The sequence below is a fragment of the Ursus americanus genome, chromosome 27, assembly GCF_024610735.1.
Source record: "Ursus americanus isolate L20-20 chromosome 27, mUrsAme1.1.p, whole genome shotgun sequence".
Taxonomy (NCBI): domain Eukaryota; kingdom Metazoa; phylum Chordata; class Mammalia; order Carnivora; family Ursidae; genus Ursus; species Ursus americanus.
In genome coordinates, this window is record NC_142153.1 from 24,751,723 (window position 1) to 24,766,755 (window position 15,033).

General features: G+C 49.6%; 1 protein-coding gene across 4 annotated transcripts in view; it reads right to left on the reverse strand.

Annotated features, from left to right (window-relative positions):
- The window catches only part of MFHAS1 (multifunctional ROCO family signaling regulator 1), a 96,015-nt gene extending 86,688 nt beyond the window's left edge, over window positions 1–9,327 (reverse strand). For 3 of the 4 annotated variants that reach the window (XR_006782053.2, XR_006782054.2, XM_045810865.2), the window contains exon 1: window positions 6,192–9,327. Coding sequence is in view for 2 of the 4 variants with exons in the window: in XM_045810865.2 (XP_045666821.1) it covers window positions 6,192–9,189 (2,998 nt within the window). In the remaining 2 variants the exon portion in view is untranslated. Of the gene's footprint in view, window positions 1–2,367; window positions 2,431–6,191 lie in introns of all 4 variants that reach the window. The other variant, XM_045810867.2, reaches the window with a different exon arrangement.
- Window positions 9,328–15,033: the final 5,706 nt, after the last annotated feature.

Below are 15,033 nucleotides of genomic sequence, written 5' to 3' on the forward strand. Positions count from 1 at the left end.
TAAACAACCCAAAAAAGCACCTTGCCAAGGAATAGATCACGAAACACTAGAATTTCTTGAGTTCTTTAAAAATAACCGATCTCTACTGAAACACTCCCACTCCCCACCCCCCCCCACCCCCCCCCACCCCACACCGCCCACCTTCAACCTTCTCGGCCCTGTGCCAGGCACTGTCCAGGAATGCTGGGCCCTCACAGGGAACATCAGACCTCGGAGGAAGGGATGTAACCACAGAGTCATACCGCCATACCTTCCACGGGAGACAGTCTTTGTGGAAAATGAGCTCGTACGTGTGCTGGGGCTGTCTGACATGCCCACAGATCATTCTGGGTTCTACACGCTGTGCAGACATGAGAAGCCCATCGGGGATCAGAGAGCAGCTTCTTTAATTCAAGAGCAGAACTGGGGAATGCAGGCCAAAATGGGGCCTCGTCCCTCCAACCCACTAAAGCAAAGGTAGCCAACCCCCAGAAGAGTGTAAGCCCGACAGCCACGCAGCCACTGGTTTTGCAATCAGAGCGGCTGAACCAGGGAGAGCAGAAACCTGGCTGGGCCTGCCCCGAGCGGACCCTACCCGATGTCCTTTCCACAGAGCCTGGAAACACAAAGCAACTCTCCTCTCCACCCCCAGGCACAGGAGTGCAAAGCGGCAGGAGCCAAGTGAGGGTAAGACAGGAGGTCAGCACCTGCCCTGGCATTTTTTTTTTTTTTAAAGCACCCTAATAGATGAATGACCAGGTCCTTAATCAAAACAGGCTCCCAAGGAGAGAAGCAAGTTAATGGGTGAATGGAGAAAGCAACCAGAAATGTTCACCCCAACACCAGCCTGCACCCCTCTCCTGTATTATAGAGCAGAAGCCCCACACCCCCTCACTTCTTCAGAGACACAGAAAACAACTTGTCCTCAACACATTTTCTTACCTAATCCCCCAAACAATATTTGAGGTGGTAAAATGAAGTAAATGATTAAGAAAAAGAACAAGGGAGGTTTACAGGGGAGTAAGATAAGCACGCAGCAGAGCATGACATAAAACATCTGCTAACGAATAAGAAATACTTTCTCGAAGGCAATTCTAAACTACTTGTGCAGAGATGGGCTTGAGATTCTATTCTAGAGTTTAAAGAAGAGGCACCTAATACTTAAAATAATTTAAATATTCCCAAGGCCTTTCAAGTCTTTGATTTCTTTTTTTTTTAAAGATTTATTTATTTATTTATTTATTTATTTATTTATTAGACAGAGAGAGACAGCCAGCGAGAGAGGGAACACAAGCAGGGGGAGTGGGAGAGGAAGAAGCAGGCTCCTAGTGGAGAAGTCTGATGTGGGGCTCGATCCCGGAACGCCGGGATCATGCCCTGAGCCGAAGGCAGACGCTTAATGACTGAGCCACCCAGGCGCCCCCAAGTCTTTGATTTCTGTCATGCATGGTATTTCTTTCTCTCCCTGCATGATTAAGGTTTTGATTTTTATATGAAACAAAGCCCACGAGAGTTCAAAGAGGACTGCTCACAAAATAAAAACCAAGAGGCATCAATGTTAATAAAGCTAAACTAAAAAAGATATTTAATAACCTTTGTGAAATTAAAAACAATGACTAATTCAATCCAAACAACTAGGTCAGGCTCAAATTCCAGTAACTCTAAAACTGAGCTATAATAAGGCAAGAATCCTCCTTTGCTTCAGTGGTCAAAATGAAGGGCCCATTCAGGGGAAAGCCCAGTAATACAAACACAATGGAAACACCAGAGGGACACTTGCCGGGTGGAAGAGGGAAGTTGGGACACAGGGCAAAACAAGATGATCACTACTGGGCCACCTGGGTATTTGACAGAGCATGTGAATAACAAGAAAAATAAAAAGGTATTTCTCACAAAAGACCAAACAATCATTCGGCAAACATCTGAGCTCTTACAAAAGCCACAAAGCCTCAGGCAGGTCTCCTGCTCAGAGGAAGCGAGCGAACCGAATCAAAGCGATAGTATGACATCCAGAAACACCAACAGAGCGAGGCTGAATATGCTGAATGCCCCAGACGTACACAGGGTACGAGAAATGGAACAAGGGCAAAAGGCACTCAGGAGACGGAGAAAGGCATCGAGTCACTGAGTGAATGAAAGAGACCAAATGTAATGGTGACCCTATGCTAATTCTCTGTCTACTGCTTTGGGTTGCTTCCTAATTATTTCTAAAAATGACCTTTAGTGATTTGGAGAGTAGGATATTTAGTGAAAAATCACGTGCAAGCCAAGTTCGACTCCCTAAGACCCACTCTTCCAATTTAAAAACACGTGTCCTTCATTCCACCCCCTTGAATGGAATATCGGAGGACTGGCGTCTCAGTTGGACCTGTATCCTAGCTTCCGCACCTGACTCAATACGCCACACATCATCCAACCTCCAGAGTATTCAGCTCTTCTGGTTTAGATGCTCTGTTGGTAGAAAACAACAAAAGCATAAATAAATAGTCCACCGGAAGAAACTTCCCCTAGGACAAGAACATCCCACCAAGAAACAAGGAGGACGCCTGGCTGGCAAAAGCTGCCAGGAGGTCAGTACCTGGAGAAAGCAGGCAAACACACAGCTGGCGCTCAGGCTCTGTCTAACCTCCTTTGAGTTTCCAAAAGCATCTCTTTGTCACACAACCCTTCAGCTTAAATAAGATAAATAGGTAATCTCTCTAACAACATGAGGAGATCTTTTTTCACTAGAACTTTTTTTTTTTTAAGATTTTTCTTTCTTTCTTTCTTTCTTTGAGCGAGAGAGCGCAGGAGCAGGGGGAAGGGGCAGAGAGAGAGGGAGAAGCGGACTTCCCGCTGAGCAGGGAGCCCTACTCGGGGCTCGATCCCAGGATCCTGGGATCAGGACCTGAGTCGAAGGCAGACGCTTCCCCGACAGAGCCACCCCACCACCCCTCACTAGAACTTTTAAAACCAAGTGGTCGTTGGCTGAGGAGTTTCCAAAACATCACATTTCTTTTGCAAACCAGAATCAGAAAAGAGAAATCCAGCATTCTCTCTCTCTAGGCCAACTGCATGAGTGCAGCTCAGGCCAGAAAATGCAGGGTCCTTTTGACATTGAACAGGACCAATCAGGCTCCTCATACCCAACCCCCCAATAAACTTTAAAAGATAGTAATGCAACTTTACATTTCTTCTGTATAAAATTAAGGGAGACAGTAATTTGCTATTTATTCTTATTTTAATGTCCTGAAGTTGAAAAAATTAAAAATCTACCTTGTCACCACTGAAAAAAATAAATGAATTTTTCCCCATTAAACTTTATTTTAATGGGTCTCAAATTTCTCTGCCAGTTTTCTGCTCATTTCTATGAAAAAGCACCGATTTTAAAAACTAATAACTTAAAATTGCCACACACACACACACACACACACACACACACACAAAGCAAATGGTCCACAAAACATTCTCCCTCAATTTCACGCCATCCTATCTAAAATTGTTAAGAGTTTACAGGGGACGGGCACCTGGGTGGCTCAGTCAGTTAAGCATCTGACTTCATCTCAGGTTGTGACCTCAGGGTCCTAGGATCGAGTCCCGCATTGGGCTCCCCACTTGGCGGGGTGTCTGCTTCTCCCTCTCCCTCCGCCCATCCACCTCACTCATGCTCTCTCTCTCTCAAATAAATAAATACAATCTATAGTTTTCAAGGGAACTTGACAAGTTAATTGAATGTAAAACCACATAACAAATTCTTTCAATGTCTCTAAAATACAAAATGATTTTTTAAAAAGACAGAAAGGCTACCAATAGATTCCAAGCTTTCTGCTGACTGAAAATATATTTTAATAACCTAGGGACTCAAACATATTTTTAAACATATGCCCTAACTAACTGAACACCCAACATTATAACTCTGTTCCTACGTTGCCTTCTAGTTGTTTATCATTTTAGCTCTTCCCACATCTTTCAGAATTGGGATAAATACTATCAAATGATGGCTGTTACAGAAAAATCTGGAAGAGAAAAATGTGTTTTTTCCTATCTTCTTTTACCTATTTGTTTTATTGAGGTGTATTTAACATATTAGTTTCAGATAAATAACATAAGGATTCAGTATCTGTGTACATTGCAAAATGATTTCGACGCTGTCTAGTTCACATCTGTCACCATACAGTTATATCCCTGTCCTCTTAATGTCATGAATGTACCATAACCATGGTTTTCCGCTACTCTGTGCCCTTTGCTACTTTTCAAAGAAATATACTCCTAAACGAACCAAAAAAGATAACTTAGTTCTCTGACCATAAATAAGACAGAAACACACCATCTCTATTACAAAAACAACTAGCGACTTATGCCTACTCGATAGATAATTCGATAATTTTCAACCACTTATTTGTTTTTTTACAGTAAGCAAATCATCTTCTCCTTACAGCCAAGATTGCAAACCAGGTGTCCCTCCTTTGAAAGACAAACAGGCAAAACAATAGCAAGAGAATGGGCTCTTGGTGTCTATAGTGTGGCACATGCTTGTTGGTGGAATTCACGACTATTGAAAATAAAAAATAAAGAGCTGAGGTTAGGAAAAAAAAAAAATTCCAGCCTCATGGTTTACTCCTCCAAGTTCTTGGAATTCCCCCCCACAGATCTTCACTTGTCCAATAATCTGGGTCCTTCCCTTTGTTGATAATAACAGATACATTAATGCTCCATCTTTAGAGGATGAATCAGCGGGAGGCAGCTCCTTCACTAAGCGACTCCGTGACTATGTAACTCTCAACCACTTTATTCAATCTAGTAACACAATAAAGAAGTATTTGCTTTTGTGACTGAGGTACAAAGGCAAATATAAAACAAACTAAAGGGTCTACCAAGTCACGGACAATGACAAGACACCAGATAATCATTCACAATGGACAGCTCAATTGCCTGGTAACTGAATATGGAGGCTTTTTTCAAGCCGGAGAATTAAACTCAGTCTAGATCTAGGGCAACAGGAAGATGTTACCCCTGGAAATACTGGTGTCCAGTTGCTTCCTGATACCATTACGAGTTGCATTCAGACTAGGACAAAGATCAGCGTGGCTGGCAGACTTTCATTTCAGCACTGCTCAATGAGCCCCAGGGGTGGGGACGGAGGGGAGAAATGGGCCATGATGCTGTCATGGGGGCTTGTCCTTAGGTCAATTGGAATGTTGTCAACCATGCCTGCACCCCCAAAATCAGTGTTGTTTTGAAGAATGCTCCAGTGTGAAAAATGGACACATGCCCAACTAAAGACTCACAATATCAATTAACCACGCTGAGAAAATCCCAGACCACGAGCCCTGGAATTCTCCCACTCACCTATAACGGTTTAAAAAAGTAAAACAGAAAAAAAGCCTGTTGCAAAACATTCCCCAAAAGAGAAAAAGGAAAACACACACACACACAAACACACACACATACACAAAACTCTTGTCAGCTTTTTGTTCTTTCCATTTCTTACAAAGTATTACCAAAAAGCTCCACTCTCTTAACACTTAGCAAAAAGCGAATCTTTATACCTCTAGAAAGCACGAAATTGGCAGGAAATACCCAGGAAACTCCCCTCAGAGATTTCAGTAATGCATCCTCCCTGCCTTCCAGTGTGCTGGGTAACAGAGATCCCAGCACTTAGTCATGCATTTCAGACTGAAATTTTTGTCTTTACTAATCCATCATTCACCCTGATTACAAAACATTCTTCTCTAGAATTTCCTAAGAAAAATGAGCAATAATTTTTATGTATGACTACACTGAATTCAAACAAAAGATGGTGACAATGACATCTTAAGCTGAGAGCACCCCTTGGAGATGTGTCTAAGATACGCCAATAACCCAGTGCTCAACACGAGGCTAATGTCAGACACGACCCATCTTCTGTTCAACCAGATGAAATTCCTTCCATGAAAGGCAGGCTCAACTGGGAAAAGGGAAAAGGAGATCCAAAATCCAAAAGTGGGACTGGAAACCACTTTTGAAGTCTGGGTCTTTCTATTAGGAGAGGATGATACTGGGGATTATTGCATTTCACTCAGGTATTTACTGTCTTTTGCTTATCCCCTCACCTGCCTTGTATTTACCCTGAAAATTTTTCCTGGGGAACCTGTGACGTTAAGAAAATAATCAAATAAATGAAAAACAAGTATCTTCAAAAAATGCATCTTAAACCATTGCCACGGAAGAGCCCCGACCCTCTCTCCACTTACCCGGGAAAGCGTGTGGATTGGGCGACCCTCTCTTAAGGCACTTAGAACAGAGAATGTGCACGGTGTAGTGCAGTCCAGGCCATTCCTGAAGTAGGACATTCAGTTCCTCCACCAAGGGGGTTATGGCTTGCCATGCCGTCCATATATTTGGTAATGATGCATGGCTGGCAATGGACAGAGTGTCTGGCTGCAGGACCCCCTTGGCAGGTCTGTAACTGACCACCACGGGAACCTTCCCTCGATATGCAAAGATCTGAAGTTTCCCATCCGATCTGTGCACCACGTGGCTGTTGATCTGGACGCTGTAGCGTGCAAACAAGCCAGGTGGAAAGGTAAAGGGAAAACTGTATTCAATCTGCAACTGCTCAGCCACAAAAGACTGCCCGGCCAGGTTGGTCCCATTAATCCAGGCCTCTGCATGGGGCACCTCGTTCTGCACATAGCATGGGAACTTGTACCAAGCCGTGGACCCATTCAAAGGCTTGCCCTTGGGTTTATTGAGGCAGTAACAGAGTCCCATCTTCTCCAGCAGCTCCAGCAGCAGCTGCAAGTCCTGCTGGGCCTGGACGTGAGGCTTCAGCAGCAGCCGAATGACATGCGCTGGCAAGAGCCCGTGAAGCAGAAAGCCCTCCACATAATGATGGAGCTGGGTGGCCCGGAGCAGTTCCTGGCCCGGGGTGGGCATCGCCATCAGTGGGGAGCTTTCGTCCTCGCCCTCACCCTCACCGCTGGTCCCTAGGAGCAGCTTGTGCAGCAGCAAGGAAGGATCCCTCTGGAAAAAGACATTGAGGATGTCGATGAGGCGGGTGAGGTTGTGGAAGACGTGCTCCTTGAGGGCTGGGCTGTCCTCAAAGTAGAGCAGCTTGCCGCTCTCGTGCAGGTAAGAAAGGGCACTCTGCAGCCGGTCCTCGGTCAGACCAGCCTGCAGGCCCAGGCGCGCCGAGTCCCACCAGCTGAGCCACAGTCGCTGTGCCTGAGGTGGCTGGAAATGCAGTTCCTCCAGCACCTGCCACGATCGAGGCAGTACTCGGTGTAAATTGGGGAAGATCTCCCTGTGCTCAGCTACCGAGAGCAGTTTGTCCCGAAGGCGCTGTAACTGGCGAGGGTCCCTACAGCTAACAGGCAACACCGGGGAGAGGATCTGCAGCCGGTGGTTGAGCAAGTACTGAAAATGGGCCTTGCGCCGCCGAAGGTTCTTGTCTGAAACCCCATAATAGGCTGCATGGGGGCTGGCGGAGCGCAGCTCAAAGTCCCGGGCCAGGGCCTCGTCCACCACCTGGGCCAACCGGCTGAGCCCCTCTGCATCATGCTTCTCCTGCACGGCGATCTGGCGGTGAATGTCCAGGCACTTCTCCTCCAGCTCCCGCTCCCCGCACAAGTCTGCATGCGTGCCCACGATGCACACCACGGCATGGGGCACCCGGGCCCCCACCCGATGCAAGAAGGAGCCCACGGCGGTGGGAAAGCGGTGGGGCTCGTAGGTGGCCAGGTTCACCACCAGCACGTAAAGAGCTCCTGGGGAAAGGAAGAAGGGCTGGATCACCTCATAACTTTCATCACCAGCTAAATCATACACAATGAACCGCAGTCCCCGGGAAGCATCAGCTGTCCAGCTGGTCACCTCGATGCCTTTGCTCCCAGAAGGAGCGGCAGGGGAGTAGCTCTTTTCCTTGTCCCCTCCTCCTTGGTTTCCCTCCACTCTCCCCTCAGTGAGGCAGTGACGGAGCAAGGTCTTCCCTGCAGCCTTGTGGCCCATCAGGAGCAGCTTGAGGCGGGGCTGCACCGCTGGCTGTGAATGAGCCAGCTCCTTCTGGTAGGCAGCAATGTAAGGGATCCCCTTCATGCAGACTTCGTAGGGGGGCTGGATCAGCGGGTTGTCCTTGATCTTCCACAGGCCCACCCTGGAGAGTTGGCCGAAGTTGTCCGGCAGCACGGCGATCTGGTTCCCTTGCAGCACCAGCTCCTCCAGGCCTGTCAGCTCCACAATGGAGTCAGGCAGGTAACGGATGCGATTATTATCCAGCCAGAGGGTGAGCAGCCGGCCCAGGCCCGAGATCAGGGATGGCACGGAGGTGAGCTGGTTGCGACTAAGGTAGAGCTCCTCCAGACCAGCCAGGGGCAGCAGCGCGGCAGGGAACTCCTCAAATAGGTTGGAGGAGAGGTTGAGCATTTTGAGTCGCTGCAAGCCGCTGAACTGGGCGGGCAGAGCCTGCAGCCCGTTGTTGTCTAGCATGAGGCTCTCGAGGCTGGCCAGCTCGCAGAAGCCGCTGGGCAGGGTGCCAAGCTCGGCCCCGCTCAGCCAGAGGATCTTGAGGGCGCGCAGGTTACTGATATCCTCAGGTAGGCCCCGCAGCCGGTTGCTGGACACGTCCAGCTCCTCCAGGGCCGCCAGCTGCAGCAGCTGCCGGGGGAAAGCAGTGAGCTGGTTGTGGTCCACGTCGAGGGTGCGCAGGCGGAAGAGGCAGGAGAGGGAGTCCGGCAGGTGTGCCAGCCGGTTAAAGCTGACGTCCAGCTCCTCCAGGTGGGCCAGCGCACCCAGCTGGGCGGGCAGGGCGGGCAGCTGGTTGTGGCTGAGGTTGAGCTTGCGAAGCTCCCGAAGGGCACTCACCACCTCGGCGCCCAGGGCGGTCAGCCGGTTGTGGCTCACGTCCAGCTCGGTGAGGTGGTGGCCCAACTCGGCCACGGCCAGGGGCAGCCGGGCGAAGCGGTTCCTGCGCAGGACCAGGACGCGCAGGCTGTCCAGCGCCGAGCCCAGCCCGTCAGGCACCTCCTCCAGGCCGTTGTTGCCCAGGTTCAGCACCTCAATGTCCCCGATGTTGGCTGGCAGCACGAGCTGGGGGGCGTCAGGGGAGTCCAGCTGCTCAGCGCCGGCCCCCGGGCAGCCCCCGGCCGCGCTGAGCGTGAGCTGGCGCAGGTTGCTCCGCAGCTTCCTGGCGCGCAGGGCGGCGTCCCGCCACAGCCTCACCGTCTTCAGGTTCCCACTGTCCTTCCCAGCCATGGCGGGGCCCCGGGCCGACACCCTCACGCGGGCGCCCGCAGCTACATGCCGCGCTGCGCCCGGGCGGGCGCCAGGCTCCCGGGCCCTCTCGCTCCTCCCTTCCCACCAGCCCGCGGCGACCGGCGGCTGAGAGTCCTAGCGCAGCCAGCGGCCGGGCGCCCGCAGCTGGGGGGCGGCGGCGGCGACGCGAGCAGCTCCGGGGGGCGCCGAGCGCGCGGCGCGGGGGGAGGCGGCGGCGGCCGGCGGGCAGGGCAGCTCGCATTCTCCTCGCTCCCGGGCCATGGGCGCGCCGGGGCAGCAGGGCCGCCGCCCGCCGCGCCGCGGAGGATGCCTGCTGCTCCTCCTCCCGCTCTGCCCGCCTCGCGGCGGCGCCTCGCTGCCGACTCCGGCCCCGCTACCCTCGCAGTCGCGGCCCGGCGGCCGGCAGCGTCGTCGCCTCCGTGAGCCCCCGGAGAGGGGCGGCGCTCGGCTCGGCTGCCGGCATGTTGCGGGCGTAGGGCCGGGGCGCAGCCGGGAGGAGGGGGCGGCGGCGCCTCCTTGTCTCCGCTTCCCCGGGCTCCGGCGGGAGCGCGAGCTCCGCGTCCCCGGCACTGGGAGGGCGCGATCGGGAAGCGGCAGCGCCGCCCGGCGGAGCGGCCCCCACGTGACCTGCGGAGGCGCCGCGTGTTCCCGGCACCGCCCCGGGGGCGGGAGCCGCCGGCGAGCTCCGGCTGCGGGGCTGAGGGCGCCGCCGGCGGGTGCGGGCCCGGAGCGCGGACTGCGCTTGGCGGGACGCGCGCGGGCAGCCGGTGGCGGCTGCTGAGCGGAGCTCTGGCGTGCTCCCGTTGGCGTTCGCCTGCATCTGGCTCTTTGTTGGTCCTCCGCCTCTAAGGATTTCTTTTTCTTCCCTCCTGGGTCGGATCCGCGGGCTTCCCCTGCTCCTTCTTTAGGGCCCTTCTGGTTCCACGGACCCTACATCCACACCGTAATGGAACGGGCAGAATTTCGGGGGCCTAACTTTCATTGCAGGAGCTTAGGAGGAGAGTGTGACTCAACAAAAGAGGAACTAAAGCAGGCAACCATTCATTCATTCGGTAAATATTTATTGAGGCCCTATTTTGTGCCAGACCAACTGGCAACGCCAAGACAGGCGTTCTCAGCTCCTTGAGCTGGCTTCTTGGAGCCTTCACTGTGGGGGTTGGGAGTGGGGTCACGCACTGCAAGGGCTTTTGATGTGGGGTATCCCATTTATCCTCACAATAACCCCGTGAAACAAATCCCATATCCCCATTGTACAGTTCTTTTACTCTTAGTTGAAGAAACTGGTAGTTGTTTCAGGCAAAATTCACAGTCCAGTGCTCAATTTTAAGGTTTCTTTTTCCTCTGTGAGGATGTTTCCTTGAGATCACATCTATACTAAATAATTTCTTCAGAATTTACCAGAACCTGGAAACCTATTAGGTGCCTGGATGTCACCTCCATCACTGCTTCTAAATTGGTTAATAATGAAGCAAATAGTTTTCAGAGACACAAGACTAAATGTGATTGGTTACATGCACCACGGGGCACACTACTGCTCTCCCTTCAGGTGAGGTTGTTGTCATTCAGGGACCCATATTTGGTGCACTTGTTTCAGTAGTAATAGTTTGTCTCTTCAAAGAGAGCTACTGTACATCTCGGTCTGGAAATCTGCTCCAGGGATGGTTATCAAGCCTTGGTCCTACACCTTGTAACTGGAGGATGCTCCCAGGGCCAGGCTGGTCCCAGAAGCTCTCACACCACAGGTGAAATGTGGGTAGTTAACAGGGAGAGCTGAGCTGTGTCCTGAAGGAACTTCTTGGGAGATCAAATTGCTCAAGGATTCCCCCAGCCTTCCACCCCAAGAAAAGTTCTAGATTACTGATGCTGACTTTGTTTTCACAGAGTAAACAGGCCCCAAATAAGTAACTTTTCAGCCAGCCAGCCAGGTGAAGGGCAGACCCAGGTGTGCTAACTCCCCATGTGGGTTATTCCTCTGAGTGCATCACCTTCATGGTGTTCTCAAGTCAGACCCTAAATTTTCCACCTTTAGCTCCTTCCAACCCAAATGTGAACCTCAGCCTGAGGAAAGAGACTGGAGAAGGTGTCAGCTCCCTCCCCCACTTTCAGTGGCTAAACTGAAGTCCTAAAGTGGTTTGGATTAGATCTAAATGGCCTATGCTGAACTGGTCCCCTTTAGAAGCTATCAGAAAATTATACTTCCAGGGGCGCCTTGGTGGCTCAGTCAGTTGAGCATCTGACAACTGATTCTTGATTTCAGCTCAGGTTATGATCTCAGGATCCTCAGATAGAGCCCTACATGGGGCTCTGCACTCAGCAGGGGGTCTGCTTGAGATTCTCTCTCTCCCTTGACCTCTGGCCCTCCTCCACCCTTCCCACCAGCTGGCAAGCACGTGCTCTCTCTCTTAAAAAAGGACGGAAGAGAAAGAGAAAGAAAGAAAGAGAAAAAGAAAAAGAAAGAAAGAGAGAAAGAGAGAAAGAAAATTATACTTCCATTTTAAATGTCTTTGAAAATTGTGCTCTTCCTTTGTCAGGAGATAATCTGTGATTTTCTTTATCTGATAACAAGAGCTGGATGGGGGGTGGTGACTGAGTGGCTCAGTTGGTTAAATATCTGCCTTTGACTCAGGTCATAATCCCAGAGTCCTGGGATCAAGCCCCATGTCAGGCTCCTTGCTCAGCAGGGAGTCTGCTTCTCCCTCTACCTGCTGCTACCCCTGCTTGTGCTCTCTCTGTCAAATAATAAAATCTTTAAAAACAAACAAACAAACAAACAAAAACAAAACACAAGAGCTGGATAGAACTAGAGAGTGCCCCATTCAGGACCTCTCAGCCCTCACTGGAACACTAGAGCCTGGTATGAACAGGAACACTTCTTTCTGAGCCCCTCTGCCTGCTATGTGTTGTTGCAGTCAGTAATGTAGGAAGCCTTGTAAAAAGTCTGGTCCAAGAGTTCTTTGAAAGTCAGTATGCTAAAATCTAGAAAGTCAAGTCAGGAGAATGCAATGATAAAATAAAACTCCAGGAAAATAAATTGTGTCCAGTATGGTTCTTAAATCCAGGCAAGAAAACTCCTGCTCTGGGCATCCCACCTTGTTACATCTGGTCCTCCTCTTGCCACACCCCACCCCTTGTGGACAAGTTCCTTATGGGTCAAGGAGAATGATGGACATGCCCCCTCAACCTTCTAGAATACTTGTTACGAAGGACCCTAAATTCCTGGTGCAAACAGCCTCAAGCCTGCTGGGGAAGGCGGGGGCTGTCTTTCACAGTCATTCAGGAGTTGCTGACCTGTATGTCCCTAACCTCTGGAGTGTGGATGGCCATCCCTGCATGCCACAGTTTCCTCCCTGTGCTGGATGGGGCCCAGGTTAGGATGAGAGGGGGCGTGGGTGTGCCATACTTGTGAGCCTAATGTAGCATATTTAGATATTTCGGCATATGTTATATGGACCGCTTGCCCCAGGCCCTGCAAAAGTTAGGGATGGCCCTGCACCTTAGGGTTTTCCTAAAAGCAAAAGGCAATCATCTCAGTTTGGAGAAGAGGGATTCTGATTATTCAAAATTTTCTTGCTTTCGATGTTTAATGTCATGGACCTAGTCTATAAACTTTGCAAATCTTTTCATTGACCCATTTTTCTTACTCTGAGATCTGCTGCTGTGATTGTAATAACATTCCATGCAGATGGGCTTCCTCCCAGAGTGTAGACTCTGCTTGGGCGCCAGTCATTTCAGTCATTTCGGGGAACAGGCGAGCACACTTGAGGAGTCTGGGTCTTATGTGAGGCCTTAAAGAGGTGGCTGGCTAGAGGAGAGGATCCTGAGCACTCAAGCAAGAGTCTTCTACTTAAATATCTATCAATAATGGTCTAAATGGCCCTGGGGGCAGTGATACCCCGCTCTTCCCCCCTGCTAAGCCTAGCAACAAGCTCCAAGTAAATCCTGGTTTCTTTCATTCTGTCTTCAACATACTCAACTTACCTCCATCTTGATGGATTTTTCTCTTGCCCTTGCTAACCCCCTAGCTATTGTCTCATTGCTTTACTTCTTTGCCCTGTCAAATATCTTACATAAGTGGTCTGGAGCCAGTGGTCAGGCTCCTCTCCACTGGTTCCCTCCTTGGGCCCCATAATCTGGCTTCCATCCCTAGGGCACCAGCAGCATTGCCCCCTAAAGGCGAATTCACCGTTTCTCCTTTCTTGACCTTGTGAAAAATGGTGAGCACCTCCCTTTGGAAACTTTCTCCCTTCTTGGCCCATAGGATATTTGGTGTCACCTTAAGTTTGGGGTTTTCAAAAAGAGCCTTATAAAGGCTAATTATTTCCTAGTAGGAATCAAGTTTGCAATTAGAATAAATGCTATGAAATGAACCACTGCGACAACTCCGTGGACAAACCTGTTAGGACTTGCTGAGACATGGACAGCTTCTTATGAAAACATTTAGTCATGATGTTCTTCCTGTTTGTATTTATATGATTATAATAAAAATGCTTAATTTGGAAAAACATGTAAGTACTCTTTTCCACTGAATTTTAGTTTTATCGACTACAGCTTAATCAAGTCTTAAGGGGAAACAGATGTCCCAGTGTGTCCAAGACTGAGGGGTTTCCAAGGGTAGGAGACATTCTGCACCTAAATCCAGGACAATCCTAGGAAACTGGCACAATTAGTTAACTATTTGGTCTTTCAAAAGAGTCCTTCTTGCTTTCTCTTTAACTTTCAGGAGTTTAAAAATGACAGCTTTCCAGAAATGCAGAATTTTACTTGCTTCAGAGGCTTTAGCTTTCAAAACAGTTCTGATTTACTTAGTAAATAAATGCTTACTAACTTATCGGAGAAGATGGTCATGAGCTTGAGGTTCTAACTAACTTTGGAGTCGGGAAGCTACCTGTCTAGTCTTGAAATTTGGCGCTCCCTTAAGCTTCCGCACAAATGAGACCTAGAAAAGTAGGTTACAGCGTTTACTTCATTCTCTCCTTGAAGTCTGGACAGGCCGGTATACACTGCCTTTATCCTGAAAAGAGGGAAGGGCTTCCCACATTCCCCCTTCTTATAATTTTAGATCCAGCTAATGTTTTGCTTTAAAAAACCAATAACAGGGGCGCCTGGGTGGCACAGCGGTTAAGCATCTGCCTTCGGCTCAGGGCGTGATCCCGGCGTTATGGGATCGAGCCCCACATCAGGCTCCTCCGCTGGGAGCCTGCTTCTTCCTCTCCCACTCCCCCTGCTTGTGTTCCCTCTCTCTCTCTGGCTGTCTCTCTCTCTCTGTCGAATAAATAAATAAAATCTTAAAAAAAAAAAACCAATAACAACAAAAATGCACCTTTGTGCCTGGATAAACGTATGTAAGAAAAAATCTCACCTCCATGATTTTAATCACGCCATATTCCTCTTCACTTGGTTTTGTTGGAGATAGAAGTGGAGGAAATCAAGGGAAAACCAGAAAGAAGCAAAGAAGGTTTTAGGCTGGTCCTGAAGAAGAAGATTAGAAATAAAGCCTTGAGAATTGACATAGAACAGTTTAGCCACAGAGGATCTTGGAAGTCATGTCATCTCTTTGCTACCGGGCATGACGAACCAAGCTATCGAAGAATAATCACCCGTATCAGGAGCTAATGTGTATTAAAGGTTGTCTGTGTGCTCGGGCACTGTGCTGTCGGCTTTTCATGCAGGCTTTCATTTGATCTTCACAATAGCCTTGAACAGCGGGTTCCATTTTTCTCCTCATTTTACAGATGGAGAAAAATGAAGACAGAACTATTGAGTGGTGCAATCCAGACTCCAAAGCTCATGTTTTAATCACTGTGCTATTTCTTGGGGAGGGGA